This window comes from Crocodylus porosus, unplaced genomic scaffold (genome assembly GCF_001723895.1).
Source record: "Crocodylus porosus isolate Cpor-Errol unplaced genomic scaffold, CroPor_comp1, whole genome shotgun sequence".
Taxonomy (NCBI): Eukaryota; Metazoa; Chordata; order Crocodylia; family Crocodylidae; genus Crocodylus; species Crocodylus porosus.
This window is the reverse complement of record NW_017728907.1, coordinates 52,071,493-52,097,225: the sequence shown is the minus strand read 5'-3', so window position 1 is coordinate 52,097,225 and position 25,733 is coordinate 52,071,493. Positions and strand designations below refer to the sequence as shown.

Below are 25,733 nucleotides of genomic sequence, written 5' to 3'. Positions count from 1 at the left end.
AAGAACCTACGTGAGCGGTCAGACCTGGCTGACTGCTCCTCCCAGCAGATATCGGGGAAGTTCAGGTCCCCCATTACTACCACATCTTTAGCCTTCACTACCTCTGTGAGCTGACCTAAGAATTCCTGGTCAAGCTCTTCTCCCTGGTTGGGAGGTCTGTACTAGACCCCCACCATTAAATCTCTCACCCCTCGACTGCCTTGTACTCTAACCCAAAGCACTTCAGAGTGCCCTTCCTTTGACACCTTGCTAATTAACGAGGATGTGTATTCCTCCTTGATATAGAGTGCCACGCCCCCACCTCTCCTTCCTATCCTGTCCCTCCTGTAAAACCTATAGCCCTTGACATTCACCGCCCAGTCATGCGTAGAGTCCCACCACGTTTCTGTGATCCCCACTATGTCCGGGCTGGTGTCAGCCATCAGGAGGGTGAGTTCCTCCTGCTTGTTTCCCATGCTACAAACATGGTAAAGCACTGGAATGGGTTATCTAGAGAGGCTGTAGAATCTCCGTGCTTGGAGGTTTTTAAGGCCTGGCTAGACAAAGCCCTGGCTGGGATGTTCTAGTTGAGGCTGGTCCTGCTTTGAGCAGGGGGTTGGATTAGATGTGACCTCCTGAGGTCCCTTCCAGCCATCATTTTCTGGTGCTATGATTCTACAAGTCAGTTTTTGTAGAAGATATTGAATGTAGGTTATCAATATGAAGAGGTATTTGTTTGGTAACCTGTTTGTGAGTACCTTGTTAAAATTACTTACGAAGATATATGAACATAACTGATTCATCGATAAGCATGATCAGAGCTTAAGCAATGCCTGTAGCACCCTGAAAGGTGAGAAGCTCAGAATCCCAATTGTGCCTGTCCTTCCCCGCTGTTTCATGAAGAGAAGAGAATTAGTGTCATTGTACAGCTTGGTATTATAACCTAGTGTGACCGTTGCTGGAATACATAGTCTGATGTCTACAATTCAAGAAGAATATTGACAAATTGGAGGCAGTTCAGAAAAGAGCTGCAAGAATGATCAAAAAAATGGAAGACATACCTCAGTGTGAAGGATCTGAGAAGCCCTAACTGTTTTGTTCAGAGTCAGTGGGGTTTTGCAGCAGCAGGCTGGATAAACCCAACTCATGGGCAGCCCAGGCCAATGCTCCTGACCCAGTTGTTGCTGCTGCTACTGCCTCTCCTAACTGTCTTGCTCCACCCACCCACCCAGGATGTGGTGCAGGCAAAGCCCTGCAGCCCACTTGTGCCATGCAGCCAGTAAGCAGGAAGTGGTGGTGGTGGCAGTGTCTGGGCCCAGAAGTCCATAGGCCACATCCAGTGCCTCTGTGGGCCTAGGGACAGATCTAGGAATTGGAAATGGGGGTGCTGGAGACATGGTTGGTGTCTAGCTGGGCTACAGCATCCCTGTGGGAAACACGTGCCATGGCAGCAGCTTCTGGGGACTTCAAGTCCCTAAAGCAGGTAAGACTCCCTCCCCCATCCCCTGCTCTTGCCATTCCCTCTCCTACAATCCCTCCCCCCCATCTCCAAAAGAGTTTGCTTGGGGTTTGCCTCTGACCTCAGAAAGGGAGGACCTGCCCACTACAGCTGAGTGCCCACTTTCTACAGCTGACCCAGGGGCTGGGAGAGCCCCTGGGATGCTCTTGCCCCACTTCAGCGGGAGGTTTCTGAGAGTGGTAGTGCAGGGGACTGGGCTTGACGGAGACAGTGGCGGCAGGTGTGTCCTTTCTTCCAGTCTTCCCATGTGTTGCCTGCTGGCTGGGAGCACGAGCCGAAGGGAAGGACTGTCTGCTGCCTTTGGCCTTCCCTGGCTCCGCCCTGCAACTAGATCCCATGAGCAGGTGGGGGAAATGCAGTGGAGAGGGGAGGGAGCAGGAACCTGCCTGCTGCTGCGGAGCCTGGCAACCTGCAAGGCTGCTCCCTGTGGCCCCTGGCTGGATGAGGACAGGGGCTAGCCTGGGGCTTCCTCGAACTTGTGGGTCAGCTGGGACAGCGTCAGTGGGGTTCCCTCTTTCTCACCTGCTCTCTGCTTGAATCCCCTGGGTATCCCATGCCAGCTATGCTTTCAACAGCATAGGGGACCCAGGCATCCCGGGCTATGGGGAACTGGAGGCTCCAGCATGTGACCTGTAGTGTGGAAGGGGAGGGCAGCTGTGCCACTGCATCCCCCTCCCCCCAGATCTGTGCTTGCATAGGCTGTGTATGGTAGACCCTTGGTTTAGCTGATTTGAAGTAAAGGTTAGAAAAAGACACTGCCCTAGTCTACAAAATACCTAAATGGGAAATAGAAATGTGATCTTAGAGGGACTCCTCAATCTAGCAGACAAAAGTATGAGGTCAAACTGGTGGAAGTCAAAGCTAGGCAAGGACTTAAAATGAGGCCCAAATTTTTACGTAAGCGTGAGCATCTTACCAAGCCTTGCATGCATTCTCTATTACCAGCATTTTTTTAAAAATTAAGAGTCTATCTAAAAGTTACACTTGTAGCTTAGTGACATAAACTTGGGGAAGTCCTATGGCCTGTGTTACATAAGGGGTCAGGCTAGGCAATAATGCCAGTGGCCCCTTTTTGCTTTATAATCTATTAATGTATGAATCCAAGGATCATGGTGTAAACCAGACAGTTCTTAAGAGTAAGTCTAGTTAATACTCCTTTTCGTTCAGCCTTTTATGTCTGCTGTCTTCCTGAGTTGGAGTCATTTGAGTCCCACTTTTCGGTTGATGCCATAGATGTGGGAATTAGCAAGCCTTAGCTCGTAGCATATTTTATTCTCTCACTGTCATATGTAATACGAGTGCATAAACACAAGGCCATGAGTCCTTGTTTTGCCCAGGGCTAGCTGTGCAGTTTCAGGAGAAATGTTTGAGTCTTTCCCAGTTTCTGGCTTAGTTTCAAAGAGGGCTTAAGTTCTATTTAGGAAAAAGAGATTGTGTGTGTTAGGATACCTGTTTGTGCTCAAGGAAACTGTTAAGAATAGACCATAACGACACTAAGACTACCGTAGATGGATGGATCAGATTGTGCACTTGAAAGGCTTAGAAAATAGAGAGCATGTCCCTTTGTTCATTTAAAATCAGTTCTTACTACACAAAGCCCTGGGCTGAAGGAGAAAGGAGGATCTTGATTGAGGAGACATTGCAGTTGGAACAGATACTAATGCCCTTATCAGTACTGCTGAGTAAACAGCATGTCCCCTTCAGGCCTTACCCTGAGAAATGCGGAAAATAGCTTTCTAGATCAGCAGTTTTAGCATTTTTTTTCACACAATATTGTTATTACTCTTGTGATATATGTGTTTTTCTTCAAATTTCTAGTTCTAAATTCATGCTGTTAACCTAGAATCATAGTTTACTTTCCCTAGAGAAAATTTTGGGTATTCATGAGTTTGAAGAAAACATGACCTCTAAAGGCTGCAGCACCAGAAGGCAAATTTTAAAGTTCTAGTATGTCTTAATTCAAACAGTCGTGTAGTTTATAAAGAAATCTCATAATTGGGAAGGGGAGGACTAGTAGCATGATTTTGAATGTTTGAGATTTGCAGTAATGAATTAACTTACAAAAGAAATGAGATGAAGGCTGCATTATGTGACAAGGATGTAGTTTATTAGATTTTTAGTCTCTTCTCAAGGGTTATTTTGACATGTGCAAAGCATGATAGTTGACATTGAAAAGTTGACGTTTGTAAATCAGTGCCACTTATTTAACACACGCATTTCCTTTCCTTTCTCCTCATCCAGTGTAATATTTAATAAATATTTCCTTTCTTTATTTTGGAAAGGAGTAGGATGATGCTATCCTACCTGACAACAGTACTGAAATACTACTCTTTGGTAACTAGGAAGGGTGTCAAACAGCAAGTTAAGCATTATTGCACCAGCAGATCCAGATAATTTGCATCCAAGAGTATTAAAAGAACCAGCCAAAGAGCTCTCTCAACCTTTTAATGTTGGTAAAGAAACGAAACAAAACAAAATCAACAACCAAAAAAACCCCAGAAAAAATATCCGTAATGTTAGAACGTAGACAAATTCTAGAGGACTTGAAACAAGCAAAGGTTGCGTTAGTATTTAAAAAGGATAAATGGAGTGTCACAGGAAACTTCAGATTAGTTGGACAGTGGGTGCATCTGCACGAGATGCTATTGCACAGTTGTTACTGCACATTTATTTAGTATTTGTATTAGCAAGTACTAAATAAATGTGTAGTAAGTGGAGTTACTGCACAGTAGTGCCGGCGAATGCCTTTTAAATGACCCTATCGCAGAATAGTGTAATAATACTGTGCAGTAGCATATTAGCACTGCCCATGCTGTGACATGCTACCGCACATTATTTTTGGTTATCACTCAGTCAGTGTCTTGTGTAGATGTGCCCTGTCAGTAAAGAATGAAAAGACAGTAGCATCATTAATGACATTTTGTAGAAAATTTGTCTTGTCAAACTCTATTCACTTTTTCATGAAATTGTAAGCATGGTTTACAAAGGTAATTGTGTTGACATCATAAATGTGAGTTTCTGTAAAGCATTTGATGTAGTTCTGCACAGGATTCAGATTTTAAACAACTAACTTTGTATAAAATCAGTGCATACCATATTAAATTAAAATGAAACTACTGGAATTAAAAGTTAATTAACTGATAGAGGTCAAAATTTGCCTATAAATAGGAAATCATCAGCTTGAGGAAATATTTCTAGTGGGTGCCCTCGATGTTCTGTTCTTGGCCTAATGCTGATCAGTATCTTTATCGGTGATCATGAGCAAATATAAGATTGGAGAGAGTGTCCTGGAGTTACTTAATGGACCTTAATTGAAGAACTTAATAGAAATAGTAGATAACCAATTGACTGCTATTTCCTGATGTTGTAGCTACGAGAGGGAATGTGATATCTAGATGTATAAACAGAGGAATATGTCAGAGTAAGGAAGTATACCCTCTCTACAGTGTTAGTGAGAAGAGACGTCAAGGGCCATCTAGTCCAATCCCCTGCAGGAATGCTACTCCATTACTGGAATACACTCGTTTTGGTATCCACACTTAACTTTTCATTATCCTCTTTGGGAACTACCCAGAAAAGAAATGCAGGGAAGTGAGGTCTGAACTCAATCTATTATTTATCCAAGGAAATATAAAAGGGTGGCCTTAGTGAGAAGGAAACAAGAAGGGGCAGAAAGTTCCTATACCCATGCAGGGATATTGATGCTACTAGTCAAATGGTAATACGAGATGTACATTTTTAAAGCTTTTTTATAAGTATATACAGATAGCTCTTACACACTTGTGGGAGGATTCATGGCAAATGGTAACTGAATTGCCACTGCTGGACTGGACTGGTTGCTCTATCAGTTGCTGTATGGACTGTTTGCTATATAGACATTTATGGCCACAAAATGGTTCAGCTTCCAGGTCCATGAAGTCTTTGGGCTCCCTTGTGACTTCTAAGGAAAGTATTAACTGTGATAGGTGGTTTTGAAACGTGGACTTCTGTAATAGGGACATCATCTAGACTAATATGAACATAGGAAGGTCCCACACGTCCCTAAAATTAAACCCCTGCATTATTGATTCTCACAGCATTATTAAAGTTCTGCTTTTTCTGTTTAACTCCAAAATTAACAGCATCTCCTTCATTCCTTCTAAGTTTGCGTACAAAAGACACGAATTTTCTCAACAGCCCCAATTGTTTTCACAAAGCAAACCTAAATAGATGAACAGTTTGGTCCTTTAATTAGTTAACAGGCTAGAGTAGTATTTTCACAAATATCTAAGGGTCCCACTAGGTGTTGGTCTGATCTTTAGGCACCCAGATCCCTTTAAAAATTGTCCCTTAGTGACTGAGTACCAGTCCTATATCAGTAAGTCTTTCATTTATGTACTTTTGAAAATCTTATGCCCCACTGTAAATAGCAGTGGTTCTTCTACCTGGGGCATGATTTGGATAAGAACTCCATACTGCAGTGGAGGAGACAATGCTTCAGTTATCTTGCTATCCCAGGAGGGCCCATAGATGATAGATGTTTTACCAGTGAAACACTACGGTTTTCCTTAGCACACTTGCACAGAGCTACAGAACTTCTCATTACTTCATCTGAGGATCTTTGTTAGTTTTCACTAACAGAATCTAACTGGTAATCATCTTGGACTCGCTCTTTAAAGACTTAGAACGCATTCTTGACATGCATTATAGGCAACTGTAGCTCAAAGGCTCATTGTAATGTTATGTCAGTTATAAACAGGAAAAACTGTAAAATCTGGCCATGGACATAATGTTTTAGAGACTTCCTGAGTCATAAATACTTGAATAATACAAATTAAACATCACCTTAAAAAGAAAAAGTTGTTCATATGCATTTACTACCACAGTAGCATGAACAATTTGTAAGCAGCATAATCTTTCCTAGCAAAGGATGTTCAGAAGGTATACTGATTGTAAGTTATAAAAAGTATAGTTTGTAGAATTTATATTGGCTACTATTTTTGTCTCCTTTGTTCCCCTACCAGGAGACCTCTGTGTTGTGTCCAAGTTTTCTGGCCGCTTGATTAATTACAGGTTCAGTCAATAGGTACAAATGATAGAGTTTGACCATCTAACTGCATGTTTTATAGATACAAATAATAATCATGTTCTTAAATCAAGTAGTTCCAATTTAGATAAGTATTATTCATGTGCTCAAGCGGGTACCCCTTGTGTTTACTAAAATTAGGCTCTACATCTTTAATCGTAAAACTGTACATATTTTGAAACACTCACTTGTATGGAAACTCATATTTAACAGTTTCATGGGGTTGTTTCTTTGGAACTAAAAGTGTTTCTCAAGAGCCTTTTTTTCTATCAGTTCTCAGTGAAAAGAGGAGAGCAAAGCCATCCGCTTACCACAAAGCAATGCCACCACAAAGGAAAGATTAAGGGTTTAGAGAGAGGTCAATGTAGGTTTTTCTCTAACTAAACACTTTCCTAAAGTTTCCTTGTGGAAAAAATAATGAAGTCATCTAAGAGTTTTTAAAGAATTTTTATTTCTTTTTCACCGTCTGCATTCGCTTGTCTTCTCAGCATGGATGTTTAATCTTTCTAGGCTTTGTGAATTGGTCCAAATGAATAAGTGGTGAGCTGTCTCTCTAGGAGCTAGAGGCTTATTCTAAGGCCCTAATCACTGAGTAAACACATCTTTGCCCTCCCTCTCTTACAACTGCTATATAATAGTTGAGATTCTAGCACAGTAACCTGGATATTGCAGGGATCGACGCTTTGAAATGCAGAATGGCTGATCCTCAAAAACAGACAGTGCCTGATCTTCCCTTGCCTCTTTCTTCTTTTTAAATTAAATATCACCACAGAGATGGTGTTTTATTGCTTGATATTGTGCATTAGTGCCCTGGATTTTCAAGTTTAGTTTCAGTCAACATTGTTGGCTGCACTTATATGGAACTCTGCATGTTAGGCTTATTAATGGCCTTTCCTGACACATATGTACTTGGTTCTGAAGAACGTTCAAATTAAATCAGACAAACATTAATGTGAATTACTAATCCTTTTCTCAGAGTCTGATGTTCAAATGTATTCTTCTTTTTTTCAAACGGACATTGTTAAGCTTTCCCCAGAGCCAGTGTATTAGGTTACAGAAATAAAATTACCTGCTTCAGATTTTACGCAGCATGCCTTAATATATTAGGGCTGGGTACCAGATCAAGATCCAGTTGCAAATGTTACTTCCAATGGATGGAATTGAAATGACTGTATAAAGCAAGTTGCATGTGGAAACACCAACGCTTACCACATTTGTCTTCTCAAATTGGATGTTTTAGTAGTATTTTAAATGATGTCCCTAAGAGTCATTGTTCTGGATTATTTTCTCTTGGTTTTTAAAAATGATGCGCTTGATTAGTTAAAATACCAGATAGAAGTGTGTGAGTGTTACTGTACTCTTTTCCCCTGATTCTTCTCTCATGTACACGTAGACTGACCAGTCACTTCCCAACATGTGCTCTTCCACGCTTATAGCTAGGATGCACAGTTCCCTTCTTGGCTACCTTCAGGCCGAGCTCAGGTATTAGTCGGTGGAACAGTGTGCAGATGTGTAATCTGTCCTCTGCAACCAAAATTAATCCCTAAAATTAGTCTGGATTTTTGCAAAATGGGCATCATTGGTGTTTTCAAACTTTTGTATCACCAGGAGCCAGGGAAATGAGAAGTCATTGGCATGTAGTTATCCAATTGTTTACAAATGAATTTATGTAGTTTTCTCAAGAAAATGTTTCGATGGAAGGCATGTTTTAAGTATAGGACAACTAGATTGAGTGTCATCTTTACAAGCCAAGAAATTATCTCATTCTGAAAAATAAATGTAAGCTAGATGTTCCTTGGTATGCATATTTCAGGAGGCTGTCAAATGTTTACTGCAATTAATTTTGTTTAAATAAGCTTTTTATTTTTTCATTGAAATTCATACCTTTAATATTAATCTACTGTAAAGTTCTGTTAAATTACTCTTTTGGCATCTGAAGAAAACTTTACACTGTGTTTGGATTTTGAGAGAGAGCGTGACTTAAAAATATATGTATTTGTGCATGCATGGGAGGGATGGCTTGACTTGAATTGCAAGAATTGATTTTTTTTCTCTTTTACTATAAGCTGGATGAAAGAAATGCATTAGTTTGTTATAGAAACATTTGTACAAGTGCAGAGAGTGACCTGCACATTGTAGACAACATTGTGCACACTACACGTCATAGAAATTTTAAGTTCCTAAAAAGACTTCTTACACAGGTATTTTCATTGATCAATATTTTCTCCTGTCTTTGCAGAGAAAGCTTCTTGCTATCTACCTCCATCATGATGAAAGTGTACTAACTAATGTGTTCTGCTCACAAATGCTTTGTGCCGAATCTATTGTTTCATATCTGAGTCAGAACTTCATAACCTGGGCATGGGATATGACAAAAGAAGCAAACAGAGCAAGGTAATACAGTCCTGAGTTGTGAGCTGAGCGGCTTTTCTCCATAGGAAGCTTGTAATCTCTGTCTAATATTGTTTTGGTGCTGGTGTTTGCTTAAAAAAAAGGAAAGCCCTGCTATGCTTTTAGCAGATCAGTGGAGATGTGCTGATCTACACCAGCTGAAAACACTTGTCCTTATTTTCATTATAAGGTTATTCATTGCCATTGTATGTTAGGAGGGAATTAGTTTACTACAATTTATTTCATTACAAACTTATTTTCTCATGTTTACTGTGAAAGCAGACCGCTAGAAACCAAGTGTCCACTGTTTTGTGTTGGATTGCTACGGTGAGTCAGCCGCAGCAGTTGCTTGACTGGGAGAGAGGAGCCCACTGGAACGGCATGCCGGGTGTCCTATCATAATTATTATTTTTGTTGCTGGAAAACTTCATATCATAAATACATATGTTACATGCAAACACATTTCAGTTCATTTGTAGAAGCTAATTATAACGCTAGTATAGGGAGCAATTTATAAATTAAAAGGCTAGTCATTCATTTGAGTGATATGGAATAAACAGTTTTATAACTTTTTTTTTGGTATTGATCAAAAATCACAGTGCAAATATAATATGTGTTTATCATTTACCTTGTGTCTTACAAAATAAAAAATTAATAACTAAGGAAATAGTACATTTTAGGCCTTTCCACCAAGGTGGGTAACCAATTCCAGTATCAACTAAAGGATAAAAATAACTCTTATCAAAGATTTTTTTTATGCCTTCAGCAATCCATAATGATATTTTCCTCCTTTAGATGTTGGAGTTAAACAGGGATGCATATATTTGGTCAGTTGATTATATTTTCTGTATCAGTGATTAACAGGTTTTGAAATTGGACCCATTTGGATTTCTGATATGAACTTTATTTTGTTGTTTGACATGCTCAGGTAAAATTCATTTTCCATAATGGTGTTTTGTGTGTATTAATGTAATGTAATTAATTTTGCTGCTTGCTGAGCAAAAGAGGATGCATCAGTTTTTAAAGGCACCTTCAATGGTTTTTTTCTTCATTTAAGTGAAACTTGAACAGTGAGAAATCGTCCAGATTTGTGTTCTTATTACTCTGCTTTAGTATTAGATGGGTTTCAGTCTGTATTTGCACATTTTCATTTCTGAAACAGAAATTTTCAGATGAAGGACAAGAGCAAAATAATTATCTAATATATCCTGTTTTAAAAAAAACTTAAAAAGATAAATTGCACATTGTCATTATTGCAATAAAACACCCTTTAAATTCCTCTTGTTTAAAAAAAAATATTACTTTATTAATAGCTAAAAGGTGATGAAGAGCAGTGCCAAAACAGATAAAAATGAAGCATCCAGGGTCTTTCATGAGGCCAAATGCATAGACTGGAGACTTGGTTAAATCTTTTGGTATTGCCATTCATTGGCAGTAAGGAGCCTCCTCCTTTTGCTTTTATCCCACAACTTGATGTAGAAGGAAACACTATTTCTAAACCATCTGTAGTGGCTAAGTTCAGTTGGCTACCTGCTGTTATATTGTTCTGTTCACCATTTAATTCTCTAGTTTCTTTTATTTTACAATGACAAAAAATTGCAGTGTAGTTTCTTTTGAAAAACTGTGTTTGAGGGTTTTTTATGACTGACAATCAACAGCCATGTAATTGCTTTGTTGTGTTTTACTAAAGAAATCTATTAAGTAGCACAACTTTGATACACTAGTAATAAGAGTTTGCAGGTTACAGAGACACCTGTGGTGACCAAAGCGACAGAAGCTGCTTGTTAGAAAGAGCCGGTACAGCTGTGTCCTATTAACTCCTTATGACACTTTTTAAAACACAAAATAAAGGGCTTGTTCAAGGCTTTATAGCTGTTCTCAATGAATCTAGTTGGTGATTGTGTCGTACGATAGGATTCTTAAGCCTTCATTTTTTGCTTTCTATTTACAACAACAAAGAAACTGTTATATTAACAGTGAGATTTTAAAATAGTAAGGGGTAAACAAGACATTTCAGTACAAAATACCATGGGTCTTCATTTGTGTTTAACGTTGCATCTTGATCTTTGTGGGAGGGACTTCACCTTTTCCTGTTCGGGAAGTGCCAACACAGTATGGGCATTCCCTTAAATAAATAAATGCTGATTAGTGCCACTGTTTAACTACTATATTGTGATAGTTATGCATAAAAAAAAAATAGAAAATATTTATTTGGGAAACAATTGTGGACATTGATCTGATGTTGTCATTCATTTCTAGAAATACACGCAGTATTTTAACTAGAAGAATAAAACACATGGATCTGATCTTAGTGCTTATAGTAGTGGAAAACGACTGTGATGGGAAGGAGAATTAGGCTCCATTTATTTGCTGATCAATTAAATATAATTCTGTAGTACACCTCAACTCTAGGCATGCCATCGTGTAGTAAAAAGAAGGTTTTCAGTGCTCTTTTATGAGTAATTTGGTGTGGAGAAAGGGCTTCAATTAAGCATAAATCTTTTCATCATCTAGGCAAAAAAAAGGTGCATCCTTGCCTGAAATATTCTGATTTTCTGTTCTGTTCTCCCCAGTTCTCATTCTCTTTAAAGGTTGGGATCACTGGTGCAGACCCCCCTGATTCTGTACAACATCCTGGTGGAGTAAATTAGGATCCAAAATGGACAAAGAGGCCCGTGCTAGCAGATTGCACTGTACGACAGAAGCCTAAAGCAGAATCAGATCACAATACAACTCAATGTCTCTTGTGTGAAGACTGAGCGGATTGCGTTACTAATGCCCATTACTGTTGGTACCAGATAGACCTCTGAAAATGTTAACTTTCAGGCTCAGCAGCAGTCATGCTGATGGAGTAGTCTCATAGTATAGTAATTTGTGTTCTGTACACACCCAGCTACGTGAGAGAGACAGAATCAAAAATGTTGTCAGCTACTGAGAATGAAAGGGTATTACCACAGTCTTTCCTTGTCGATTATGCAAATTATTACAAGGGTTCTAATGATTTTTCAAGGCTGAGTCCAAGCCAGAAATCACGTAACATTCCACGACTTTCTCTATTAATCATCATAGATTGTTGCAATAATACGTTCAATTAATTTTTAACAAATCTGGTCTGTTTTGAATCCTGTGGAAAAAAAGAAAGAGCTTCACAATGCTGAGATGTTTCACAGTTGTTTTTAACAACATTTTTCAGTCAGCTGTAAAAGGTGGATGTGCCTAAAGCCGTGGATGGTCTAAGTCTAGCAGTGTTCACTATCTTACAGAGCTGGATGCTTTTGATCTATCTATTCAGCACCCACTGAAGTAGGTCAGCGAGCCTCTCCTAATTGACTTCAGTAAGAACAGAAGGAGGAACTGTGAGCACAAGGGCTGTGTGGTCACTATTACTTTCATTGACACAGAAATCGCATCTCATTAGACACATCTTATGTGTGTGTGTGTGTGTGTATGTATATTTATTTATTTATTTATTTTCTAAATTCACCTACATATAGACAGCTTTTTTGTCAACTAGGGTAGTTATAGCTGGACCAGGTAACTATATTAGTTGTGTGTCAAAGCTGCTAATGCCTCTGATATGAAATGTGCAAGATATCGGGCTCTTTTTTCCAAGCAAGTACTGCAAATTTTGTTTTGATGCCGATATATTTGTCGGAGATTTGCTCTAAAGTTTCTTGTAAATAGTAAGAGTAGTAGAATAAAATAACCAGAGTGTAAGGTGTAAAATAATTATTAACTAAATTAATTTAGAAAATATCTAGTATTCTTCTTTTTTGGCAATCCCTTACAGTTGTTGTTGATTGTCTTCCATGATTGTCTTATCTGTGTGGCCGAAGATGAGGCCTATCTGCGATCGACAGACTTTATTACAGCTCGGATATGTGTTTACTTGTGGGGTGGGTGATGCTGGATTCTTGATTTGGTCTGTGACGCGCTGATTCTGCCGCTTTCACTTTTCCGTCTCCTCTGGTTGTAGTGAGGTTTCAAAGTACTGAGATCCCTGTAGCAGACTCTTTCTCCGTTTGGGGTGATTCTGGATGATAGTCTCCCATGAGTTGACATCCAAGTTGCATTTTTTTAAAGTTGGCCTTGAGGATGTCTTTGAAGCACTTTCTTCCCTCCTTGAGCTTAAGCTTTGGCTGAGCTGGGAGAATAAAAGTTTAAGAGTCTGGAATTGGACATCCAGAAGACATGGCTGGCCCAGTGAAGTTGATGTCAAATGATCATTGCCTCAATACTCATGGTGTTTGCTTACAGGAAGATACTAATGTTGGTGCATCTGTCTTCCCACTGGATTCAGAGGATCTTCTACAGGCAGCATTGATGTTTCTTCTCCAGTAACTTTAAATGTTTCTTGTACATTTTCCATGTCTCAGCTCTGTACAGCAGGGTGGGGATCACGACTGCTTGATAAACCAGGAGCTTGGTTTCGGATCTGATGTTGTGATCTTCAAACGCCCAATTCTTCAGGTGTTCAAAGTCTTAACTTGCACTTTTGAGGTGATGCTGGATTTTTTCATTGACGTAAGTCTTCTATGAGAGATGGCTTCCAAGGAACACGAAATACTCAATGTTCTGGACATCCAGAAGACATGGCTGGCCCAATGAATCCACAGATTCTGGATTGTTGGAATCTCTGGATCTGGATTACCAGAGCTGGGGACTGTTCATTAAGAGCTTGCTGGTGGAGGGACCTTAGTCTTCTGAATGTGTCATACCCATTTTCTTGTATGCCTTGGTAAAGACTTGGGAATTGCCTGAAGGTGTGCTTCCGAGTGAGCACACGCTACAGCATCATCAGCATTCTGCAGCTCAGTGATGGAGGTCAGGGTGGTCTTGGTTTTGGTTTTTAATCGGCTTAGGTTAAACAGCTTACCATCCATTCAGTAGTTTACCTCCACTCTGGCTGGAAGCTTATTGGCTGTCAGATATAGCATTGTGGTAAGGAATATTGTGAGGCGTGTTGGAGCGATGACACAGCCTTGCGAAACTCTCATTTTAACCTCAAAGGAATCTGTGGTGGATCCTTTACTGAGCTCTATCACTTGGATACTGTCATGGAGCAGGCAGAAAATGGTGACAAATTTTGGTGGGCATGCATACTTCAGAAGGATCCTCCACAACACTTGTCAGCTGACAGGGTCAAAATCTTTTGTGAGGTCAAAGAAAGTCAAGTAGAGAGGCTTTTATGTTGTTCCCAACATTCCTCCTTCAGCTGGCGAGCTGTGGAGATCACGTCAGTTGTCCCTCTTCATGCCCTAAACCCACACTGAGATTTGGGGAGGAGCTCTTCAGCAAGTGGAAGGAGACAGTTCAAGATGGTTCCTGCAGTGGGTTTTTTTTCCTGTGGTGGACAGCAGGGTGATCCCGCTGTAGTTTGCACAGTCAGACGTGTCTCCTTTCTTGAAGATTGTCACAATCATGGTGTCCCTGAGGTCATCTGAGATTTCCTCCTCATTCCAGATCCTTAAGATGTGGGCATGGTAAGCTGTGATGAGGGCTCCTCTCCTCTCTGTTTGAAGATTTCAGCAGGGACTCCATCCATTCTAGATGCCTTGTTGTTCTTCATCTACTTGATGGCTGTCCTCATTTCATCAAGGGTTGGAGGGATTCCGAGATCATCTCTGACTGGGTATTATGGGACGGAGTTGAGAACACTCTTGTCAACAGCAGTCTCTATTGAGAAGGTCTTCAAAATGCTCCTTCCAGCGGGCATTGATGGTTCTCCTTTCCTCGATAAGGTCTCCCCCATCCTTAGGTCTCAAGGGGGTTGGTCCCTGGATGCTCAGACCATAGATAGCTTTGGTGACATTGAAGAAACTACGCATATTGTGGATGTCAACAAGATGGTTGTTCTCATCAAACCAGTCTTGATATTTCCTGGTAGAGAATTCAAATGTCTCTTCACAGGTACTGATGACAGTTGCCTTGAGGGCAGCCCACATCCTGCTGACATTCTCTCATTGTTGCTTGGAATTCACCAGTTTTTGTTGACACATTGGTGGGAGAGGTCTCACTTGCTTGGGTCCTTGAGTCCTTCAGTGTTGATCTTCTGTTGGCATTGCTTCTGCTGCAGCAATCATTTGGGTGCTAGTTTGAGTGATACAACTGAGTGGTTGCGATCAGTCCAGCAGTCATCCACTCCTAGTGTATCTTGAGTGATGCAGACATCTTTGCAATTGCGGGCATAGAAAATGACAGTCAGTGTGACAACACCCACAATGCTTAGATTGTGGATGTTGCCACGATGTCTTGTGCCTGTTTTTTCTGGTGGCACAGGGTGTTGGTGATGATGAGTCCATGTTCTGTGAATTTGGTTGGGAGGAAGATACCATTGGAGTTGACCTTTCCTACTCCTTCCTTGCTGATGGTTCCATTCCAGGGGTTAGAGTCCTTTCCAACTCTGGTATTGAAATCACCAAGAAGAATAAATCCGTCTCTCTCCAGAATGTCAAAAAGGACTTGGTCAGGGTGAGCATAGAATTCCTCCTTGGCTTCATCACGGCGTCGAGAGTTAGGCATATGCACCTCTAACAGTAGCATATTGATTTTCTACTAGTTTAAGACGTTGGAGGGGTCATGAAGCGCTCATTAATTCTGATAGACAACTCATTGAGTTGGTTTATGAGTTAGTTCTTAATGGCAAAGCCAACTCCATGAAGTTGGAATTCTCTTTCCTGTTTACCCTTTCAGAAAAAGGCATATCTGCCTCCATGTTCTTTGAGCTGCCCATCTCCTGCTTGCCAGGTCTCACTCAATGCAGCTACATCTGTGTTGTCATCTGCGTTCTTGGGCTGTACTCATGGTGTGGTACACTATTAGGGTTCTATAAGGGTCCTGATGTTCCAGGTCCTGAAAATGATGATGTGTCTTCGTTGATATTTTTGACTGCAGTAAAGGTGATCCCACAGGATGTGGTTTTCCAGTCAGCAAGAAATACAGAAGAAGGCTGCTCAGTCACAGTTACAGCTGCCCTTCTGCCTCATCCAAGTGCTAGATGACCTTGTAATTGCCACCTTCATGCCAGTTCATGACTAGGAGCTTCCAGACCTCACAATCCTGCTTCCATTGCCATTAGCTGGTCACCAAAGGGCTAAAGGAATGTGCTGGAAAAGTTGTTTTCATGGAAGACACCTGTGCATTACTACTTTTATCATGGAGTAGCTGCTGCACATTAGTTTCCACACAACTCTTGACAGAACAGAACCTTGATCCAATGGCAAGGAGGCCAAGACGACTAGGGATCTTGTTCTGTTGCAGCTTTCATCTGTCTTCACTGCCGTTGAGATTCTAACATCATCTGCCCGCTCTGCCGTTGAGGACTCGTAGACCCATGGCTGCGGGCTGGGCAGGCTTACTATACTGGTAACTGTACTTGCCATGTCACAGCAATGTCAAAGGCTATATGTGGCTTTTCAGAGTGAAAGTCATTGCCTTCTGCTGTCCAAACCACATCCTGGTGGTGCTGCTGCTGCTTGGTTCACGACTGCTTATTCACCAGTTACCCCTTCTTATTTCACAGATAACCTTCCCCGAAGGTCATTCCACTGTCTGCCACCTGTGGACATGCTGGGTAGGAGTATAGTTCTGCCCTACAGATCTAGCATTATTACAATAAGTTCCTTCTTCCTTGTATCTTGACCTTGGCTTCACTAACTTAGGTGTTTTTTATTTTTCTTTCTTTCGTGTAAATTGGAATTTAGGTAAGTCGTTGTAGTGGAGAAGTGAATGTTTCCTCACTGTGCAGAGTTTAGATGGCTAATCAAGGAGCCACCAGGCAGATACAGTACAACAGGATGATAGGTGGAGGGTATGCAGTCATCTTTCATTATGGCACATGACTAAGCTGGCACTGATATAATCATGGTACTTTTGCTTCATTTTGAATTATTCCAAATACAAGTCTGAGCACCAAGCTGTAATCACCTGGAGGGATAACCTTCATTTAGTATTATCTTAATTGGGCATTTTGAAAGTAGTCTCAATGTTTCTTTAAGGAGGTGGATTTTATTTTTATGTGTACATGTACACTTGTATGAGTGAGCATAGCAATGCATATTATTCTTACTGAGAGAACAAGTGATAACTGTGTTAAATGTGCCTATCACTTTCCATTATAACAGATTACCTTTCTGAGAACCATTAAGACTTCCATTGTTTGCACCAGGTCTTTAAAATTCAGAAGAGAAAAAAACTCAAGAGCTAGATATGCGACTTTCACCTGTCCCATTAAATTTCGTTCAGAAGGGGCTAGACAAATTCATAGACAGTATATCTATTAATAGTTGTTGAACAGAATGGTTAGAGATATTTCCCGTGGAATCTCTAAACCAATAGTGGTGGATGCCGGGGAAGTAACGAATATGAGATGGATTGCTCTAGCTACTTCCATTTCAATACCTTCCCTTTTAAAGCATTCACTCTTGCTACTGTCGGAGATAGGATATTGGGCCAAACGGACCATTGGTCTGGTCCAGTATGATGTTTCTTATTCTTAAATGTGGTTGTATATGTATTACTGTCTTCACTTACGCATTAAATATATGCACACTGTACGTGTGTATGTGTTTATATATATGGGGCATAAGTATAATAATGCATATAGATGTATGTGTATCTCAATGTATGCATGCATATTTACAAACAGACACTATACACTATATTAAAAACTTCATTATGAGAACATTAAGGCAAACACTATCAAGAAAACTGTCCCTCCACTTGCTTTACTTGCAGTTTAGCTCCGTGATTCCAGACAGCTTAGATAGCCTGACAGTGGTGCTGGTGCTTGCACCCATGACCTATCTCCCAAGACAGATTGCATTAGGGCACCACTGGGTTTTGTGCTCAGGACCCCTGTGAGCCATCTGTGCTGCCTTATTGGTGGGCTTGCTTTCTTCATGGGAACCTGAGCTCAACTGAGAAGTAGTATAGCAAGATTTCGTCAAAATTTCCAAGTTATGGTAATGCCAAATAAGGTTTACCTTAATGTGTGTGTGTGTGTGTGCGCGCACGCGCGCCTGTGTAAAATGCTTGGGTAGACATAGTAATGTCAGACATAAAAAAGTGCCTAGAATCTCTCTTGACTTTTTTAGCTTTTGAACCCCAAGCCCCTGGTGCAATATTTCAAGACATTTCCAGCTTTCCTCAGTTGTGTTGACAGGTACCTCTTAGTCTAAATGTTCAAATAATAGGGTTTGGTTTTTTTTTTTTTCATTTGACTTAAGCTTAGGAAAGAGTTAATTGAGTAAAACATTTCTCAGCAGCAGGTTGTCTTCACCTGCAATTTCCATCATCAAGTAATTAGTCATATTCACGGTTGCTGACCCTTAGTACTAACCTACTGAATGATGCATGCCTGGATGAAGTTGACCATAATACTCTAGCTTTCCAATCCCATTTGATCCTCCAGCAAATGTACTGCAGGTGTGGGGTCTCTGTGTGTTAATTTTTGACTGCTTCCCAAGGCACAAATTCAGATTTGGTATAGGTTTCTTGCAAAAGAGTTGGACTTTTGGAGCATAATGTTTTGAATCATTATGACTTCCACTGCACACTTCTGCTTTCCATACTCTTTTGTGGAACCTGCCTATTTTTGCAACATTTAAATTAATTTACATCAATAGCAATACAGTGCTAGTCAAAAAACCAGCCAGGTCAAGAGTCTAATTATTGTTTTAAAAATAAAGGGTCCTAAGCACCAGGCGGGTTTGTCATTTTCTCTATGGTTTGTTTTGAGGAGGAATAGGAAAGAAGGTGAGGAGGGAACCCTCCTGTTCCATGATTACATCCCACCCGCTCATTTTCTCCTTTTCTACTTTGCTTTGATTTTAGTGGCCGTCTTAACAGAATGTCAAGATCAATTTGCAGCATGGTTTAACTCAAGGTTTGCATTCTGCCAGCAGCAATTGTCCCTACAAACAATGCCGTGTGTTCTTGTAACTTCAGAAGCTTTTAGAAGGATCATGGCAAGGGCAGCATCTAATGACTTTATTAGTGTAGGGTTTCAAAATGGGCTCAGTAATTGTTCACATCTCTTTGTCATCTAGTCATAATTACTGCATAGCATTGTTCAGGGTTGCACTTGTGAATAGTTTCCTAATAGCACTGAAATGAAGAAAAAAGGGAAAGGATAAAAGGTGATTGTCTCTTTAGACTGGGAACAAAACTGCCTGTATACAGATGATGGTTAAACTGTTTATAATACTTAATACATCCAACCGAAAAGGTGAAATATCCTTTATATGTGTGTATGTATGTATACACACACATTTTATACACACATACATGTATGTCTGGGTGTGTATATATATGTATATATGTATGTGTGTGTGTGTGTGTGTGTGTGTGTGTGTGTGTGTGTGTGTGTGTGTGTATGTATGTGTGTGCATGCGCACGCGCACACATGTACATACACACACACAGTTGGAGCTGATTTCAAGTTACTGGTCTAAAATATCTGTTAAACAGATTTAGAAACTTAAAAAACAGCATAAGGGATATTTGTTTTAACTATTATGTTCTTGGTGAGAAAAATGCTTTTATATGAATACAATAACCCTGTCTACTGATCTAACTTATTTTTTCAGTTAATAACATGTACCTATCATGATTCTCTGGGTACATTGCAAAAAGAAAAGAAAAAAAGAAAAATTAGGTCAGTTAAATTAACATGCAAAACTGACATATGGCCAGGTGTTAAGACATTAGTGCTCCACAACAAACCAGAAATTATGTATCCAGATCTCTTCATAAAGGACTGATCTTGAACTGAAGGTTGACAAATTTGGGCTCAAGTGGACCAACAGGAAAAGTTAAATCCAGAGTAGAAAATGGTGATTCTTTAGTTCCAGACATTTATGCAGAGACTATTAGTCATTAGGTACAAACATTCAGGGAGGTTATATCGCACTAAAAATGGCCACCCAAACTAGTTTAGTTTGCCCAGGTGCAGATCTTACACTTAGATCCCTAAGTAGGTTGATCTAAGTGCAAACTGTACAGAAGTTCAGGAAGGTTAGATCAGTCTAAAAATGGCCCTTCCCTGACCCCGATTTTCTCCAGTCAGGCTCCTGGCATGAGTGAGTGCTGATAAAGCTGGCTCCAGGAGCAGTTTGTAGGAGAGGCAGTTCAGTAGCATCAGGGAAGTCTGGTGGGGGGCGGGCATGGTAGGGGTTGGCAGAATTGCCTGTCCAGTCCTGCCAGCCCCCTGCAATCCCTGCAGGCTTCCCTGAAAACCCCATTACCCGCTCTGAACTTGGCAAACCTCCCAGACCCCACTGACTCCTTCCACAGACCCTGCTAGCCCCCCACGCCGATCCTCCCAAGCTCCCCTGCAGACAGTGCTTGTCCTCCCAATCCTCCTGTCCCCTGTTGGACCCCATTTGCCCCCCTGATCTCTCCAAAACCCCTTATATTGTAACCTTATATTGGGTGGGCATTTTTATTTAATTCTAACCTCCCCAGACATCTGTACTTTCCCTTATTGACAATTTTCCTAGGAGCTACTGGGATGGAATAGGGAAGAGCAGGTGCCTTTAAGCCAAAACAGAAAACCACCTCAAAGGCTCAAGACCAGTAGCTTGAATTGAACCTGCAGATATCCCGAGGAAGTGCATAACATTGAACAGAACAATGTGCCTGATGCAAGAAACATTGAATGAAAACAGGTAGCTGCTCTCTCTATTCTAATACCTTAAATGTGAGAGTGGTCTACAAGCAGACCCTCATGTAATATGAATTGCAGTAATCCAATCTGTGAATAATTTGCAGCAGGGACTTTATCCTTTTCTATTTTTCTTTGAGGCACAGATCCATAAAGGTTGTTAGGTAGCTCACTTGAATGAAAGTTGATTAAAACACCCCAATAAAAATAAATAAGATCTAGGTCCTGAAATACCTTTGGTGATCTGGGCATAAGTGCTTACCCCTCTGAGCAGTGTAAAAATAACCATCTTGCTAAAGTGATGGCTGGCTGCTCTTACTAGTTAAATATCCAGGAAGAGCTCAGGATATGGCCTAGCCAGTAGTTCGTAAACCTTGCTAACGAATGACGTCTTTACTGGCGGGAGCAGATACAACCTTCACCTTCCATTCTGATAGTTACGTCCAGTCTACATCACAGCTATCACAGGTGCTAGGCAAATATCCTGTCTGAAGCACTACAGACGTCTCTGAAGAACACCAAACAGGAAGCAGGCAGACCTGCGTGACCAAAGAAGCTCTTCAAAAAATGGCCTCAGCATTTCAAAAAGGATCCTTAAAAAATGAGGAACATCTCTGAAGTGCTTCCTTTGGAAGCGCTTCCTGAAGCATTTGTACTCAGCCCCTTGTTGCACCTACTGACTGGAGAACCACTACATGCCATCACAGTGGTTTTGAAGCTACAAAACTACACCAGCTTTTGTACAATACAGAGGCCTAAAATACAGCTGAAAACCATGGCTATTCATGGTCCTGGAAGATGCTTTTTTGGGACGCTTATCAAGGCATGCAGAGAGTAAGTAGCCCACCTTTTGGATTAGGGCTGAAATTGCTTGACGTGTAAACTGCACTCTTGTCCCCTTGTATTATTATCATAATGGTTGGCTGCATTGTGTTTTTGTTGCAGAAAGTTCATGGTGTGTTTGGGGCTTATTTAGCTGCTTAGAAAAAATTTTTCCCACTACTGACTGGCAAATACAGGGTAAGACCCTAGCAACTAGCTAGGGATCAGGACATGTTTTGATTATGTTTGTACTAATAATATTTTTAGATGTCCAGTATTGACGGAAAGGAGGATTTTTGAAACAGCTTTTTCTTTGAGAGCGAACGTTGGCCTGGGGCTGTAGAATGGAAGGGATCCCATCCCCCTAAGCCAGGGGTGGGCAAATTGCAGCCCATGGGCCAGTTGTGACTCACCAGGCCTTTCTATTTGGCCTGTGGGGCCCCTAAAAAATTTAGAAAATTAATATATGTCTACCCCTGGCTGCCTGTCATGTGGCCCTCAATGGCTTGCCAAAACTCAGTAAGCAGCCCTCCGTCCAAAATAATTGCCCACCCCTGTCCTAAGCCTTGCTGGTTGAAGGGAGAGTTTTTGTATCTTATGTAGACCGAGACATGCCACTCATATATTCTTTACCCTTATACAAAGGAAGGATGGTTGGGGTGTCAGCTTTGGATATGAATCTGTGTGCATTGCATGTGAAGTCTAAGTATCTTGTTTCTGGACACCTAGATAACCAGACGTGGTTGTCTAATTCCCCAAAATGCCACTTATGTACAGGTTGACATGCTGTCTCTCTGGGTATGTCCAGCTAGCTGTTCACATCTGTAGGTCTGTGCATGCAGGGATGGTGCCAACCTGTGCATAAACGGCATTTTTGGGAAGTAGATGACAACATGTATGACCATATTTGCTCCTGTTGACATTTAGAAAAGAACTGTGCCAGCTTAACTGTACTGTGTCCTTTTAATGGTTTTGAGATTTTATAGCTGTGAACCCCCTTGGATCACTCCCTCTTGGTAGTATGGGGACTCCCCTATTAAAAAAGTAGCCGTTAGCTTTTAAACACACTTTGGCGTCTGTTTCTCATTGTCTGCTTTGTCCGAGCCAATAGTTATGGCATTATAAAGTGTGCCACTTAAGTGGATAAGAAGTTAAGGATCCTGCTACATGTTCAAATTGAAGCTGGATGCAGACCAGCTATCGAGCTGTTACACACATTTTCATAGCTGGTTGGTTCTTTTTATAGCTGGATAGTTGGTCATTTTTATCATGTGATAATTACTTTGCATTTCTGGCTGGTCTAAATTTATTGCGTGATTACCCAGTTAATTGTGTGATGGTGACTTGGCACTTGTGGCTGTTCTTCCTTTGCACGTGTGGCCAGTCTAAATTTATTGTGCGATTTAACCAGTTAATTGCATAATATAATACACCTAAGAGTGTATGATAAAGACCATATATAACAAGCTTATTTAAATAGACCATCTCTTGGCCTTGTGTTTTACAATTTTTAATTTAAACATCTAATACCTAAAAGGTTATTCTTAAATTAACATTTTAATGAGAGTTGTGTTGACTTTGTGCAGTATAAAATTAGTAATATGAAAATTATCGTGCATATTTAATATCCACCACACTTTTCTTTGTTCTTTAGACAGAAGCTACAGATTGTTTTGCATCATCACAGACACTTCTAAAAGTTTTACAGTTTCTTTAAGTAAGCTAGAACTAATGGGATGCCTGGTTCCTGAAGAAATTCTGCTCTTTGAGGATAGAGAGCCAGGAAAGACTGAAAAGCATTAAAGATTCTAAATGGAAAAAATAGAAAATTATCATTGTTATGTCCAACTTAAAAGTAACTAAAGGAATATTTATACTAAAGTAAAATAAATGATAATGGATAATCCAACTAATATTACAATTTGCGTGGCTGTGCTGTTTTAAAAAAAAAAGATGGCTTATCTCAAACCCTATGCATCTTTCAGTGCTTTTTGGAGTAATTGGAGTAAGACGTTATCTCTATTTTAAAAGAATTTGCTAGATTTTCAATTTTTCAGTGTCATAGATTGCATCCTAATACAGGTTAAGGGTATAGATAGCCCTTGACTCACTGCAGTTCCACTGACATCCATTCTGGCCATTGCACCAACATATGGCACTTAGCATGTAGTGAACTGAAAATGGTTTCTAATGTTGAGCCAGTATGAATACCTCTTAAGTTTAAAGTGCACCTTTGTGTCTTCCTTTTCAATATCATTCTTTTCAAAAAGAGAGCATCGTACTGTCACGTAATATAAGGGAAATTTTAGAATAGTGTTTCTGAAAGTCTTCCCCAAAACTTCAGAGAATGATGCTGAACAGTCCTGCAGCTGCTTTGAACATTTGCATTCATAACGTTCTCATAGTTCTGTCAAAGCTTGGTAAAAAGTGCCTAAATAATGGGATGGAACATTCTGGAACAGTATTGTTCTTCTGGTGTAAGGAAAATGAGTATATATATACATTGCATAAGTAACAAAACATTTAAACTTTGAAAGAATGAAAGCTTACATTTGAAAGTGGTGTTGGAGATGCTGTATTTACTAAACAAGCATAACATGCATTTTTGGAGACAGAACCGGGACTTTATATTTTTCTTCAAGTACATGAATATCATGTAAAATCTCATAGCCTATTTGCACACATCCAGAATCTGGCACTCAGAAGCAAAGCGCCATTCACACTACATTAACTTAACTGTGTGTGTATATGAACAACTGACTTTTTTGTCAGGACACTGGCAGTGCTCTCCTATTCCCTGCTTTTCGCTATGGCCTGTTGTAGGGTGTTGCTGGTTCTGTGCCCTGTAGTTGTTTATAAAGGTTTTAAGAGGCAATTTGGAAGAATCTTTGGGTAAAATGTTGCCTGGAAATGCAGGGGGCTGGACCTTATGACACATGGCCCCTTTCAGTCCTATATTTCTGTGTTATTTTTTTCATCTTAAAAAAGACAAAATTAGTTGCTTAGTTTTCCTTTACGTGAGCCACATTATACCCTTATAGTTACCTGGGTTTCCTAAAATGAAAGTGTCTTGTGAACTTGGATGACTCATGAGAGAGACAGTGGGATGCTTGCTGCTCTTCACTGCTGTACCAGTAGTTTGAATTCAGTATATAACTGAAGGTTAACATGCTGTTGCTGTTTGTCACCTGCATTAAATAACTAGACTGAAACCACCAACTTATTAGTAAGTAAGTGTCCACATCTCTTAAAAACGGTGTCAGGTATCTGTCTTGGCAGAATGGGAAAGGGGACTGAACTGCTATCTCATCTGGACGTAGTTGCACTGGATGAGAATTCAGGGAAGGAGGCACTATTGCTGCCTGGTCTTTGGCTCTTTGTGGAAATATAGATCTTTCTTTTCTTTAGAACTTAAGATTTTCTGCACATATAAACTGAAAAGCAGTTTAAAATCTTGATTGGCAATCAGTGTTGCAGAGGTGGTTGCAGCTCTGCTCCCAGCTTTCTCCCTGCCTATGGTGGGATGGGCAAACCATGCTGCAGGAATGGTAGCCTATGCCCAGCAGCATTCTTCCCCCCTCCCCCGCCCCATTCCCTTTCTTCCCACCCACCACTGCCACTATCTTCAATTGACCTGGGGGGTAGGGGAAGCTCCAGAGCTGTTTCTCCCAGTGTGCACAGGATTATTGGAGATGAAGCTGTTTTGGGTGCCTGCTAATGTTCCTTTTCACACACCTAGGCCTTGGAAAAGAACATATAGATAGCAGAATATTACAGTATTTATCTATATTATAAATACAATTGTTTTTATATTTTTAAACACTTAAGTTCTATTAGCAGTACTATTCTTGTGATAGTTTCATTAACATCTTTGCTACTTATAAGCCAAATCATTTAAGTTGATTAATTTTTTTTTTCCTTTGGGGATTTTCCTTAAAGATATATTATAAAGCATGTTGAAGCATTAATAGACTTCAGCTGTAAAAAAACAACCAACAAAATGTACATAAAAGGTTATGCAAATGGGGCACAGTATTTGTAGTGTTATGCGTTATTGTCTCTGGAAGAGCTTCAAGGAATTCTGCTAGGCGTACAAACTCCACATGTATATCTTATAGAATCATCATAGAAGTGGGGTTGGGAGGGACCTTGTAGATCTTCAAGTCCAACCCCCTGCTTGAGCAGAAGAAAAACTGGGCTCAGATAACTCCAGCCAGGTAGGCATCAAGCCTCTTCTTAAAGACCTCCAGGGTAGGAGCCAGCACCACTTCCCTTGGAAGTTGGTTCCAGAT

The 25,733-nt window shown here is 40.4% G+C and overlaps 1 protein-coding gene across 2 annotated transcripts in view; it reads left to right on the top strand.

Annotated features, from left to right (window-relative positions):
* FAF1 (Fas associated factor 1) overlaps positions 1-25,733 on the top strand; it is a 297,443-nt gene that overhangs the window by 202,231 nt on the left and 69,479 nt on the right. For both annotated transcript variants that reach the window (XM_019531400.1, XM_019531401.1), the window contains exon 13: positions 8,803-8,957. In XM_019531400.1, the coding sequence (XP_019386945.1) occupies positions 8,803-8,957 (155 nt within the window). The remainder of the gene's footprint in view (positions 1-8,802; positions 8,958-25,733) is intronic.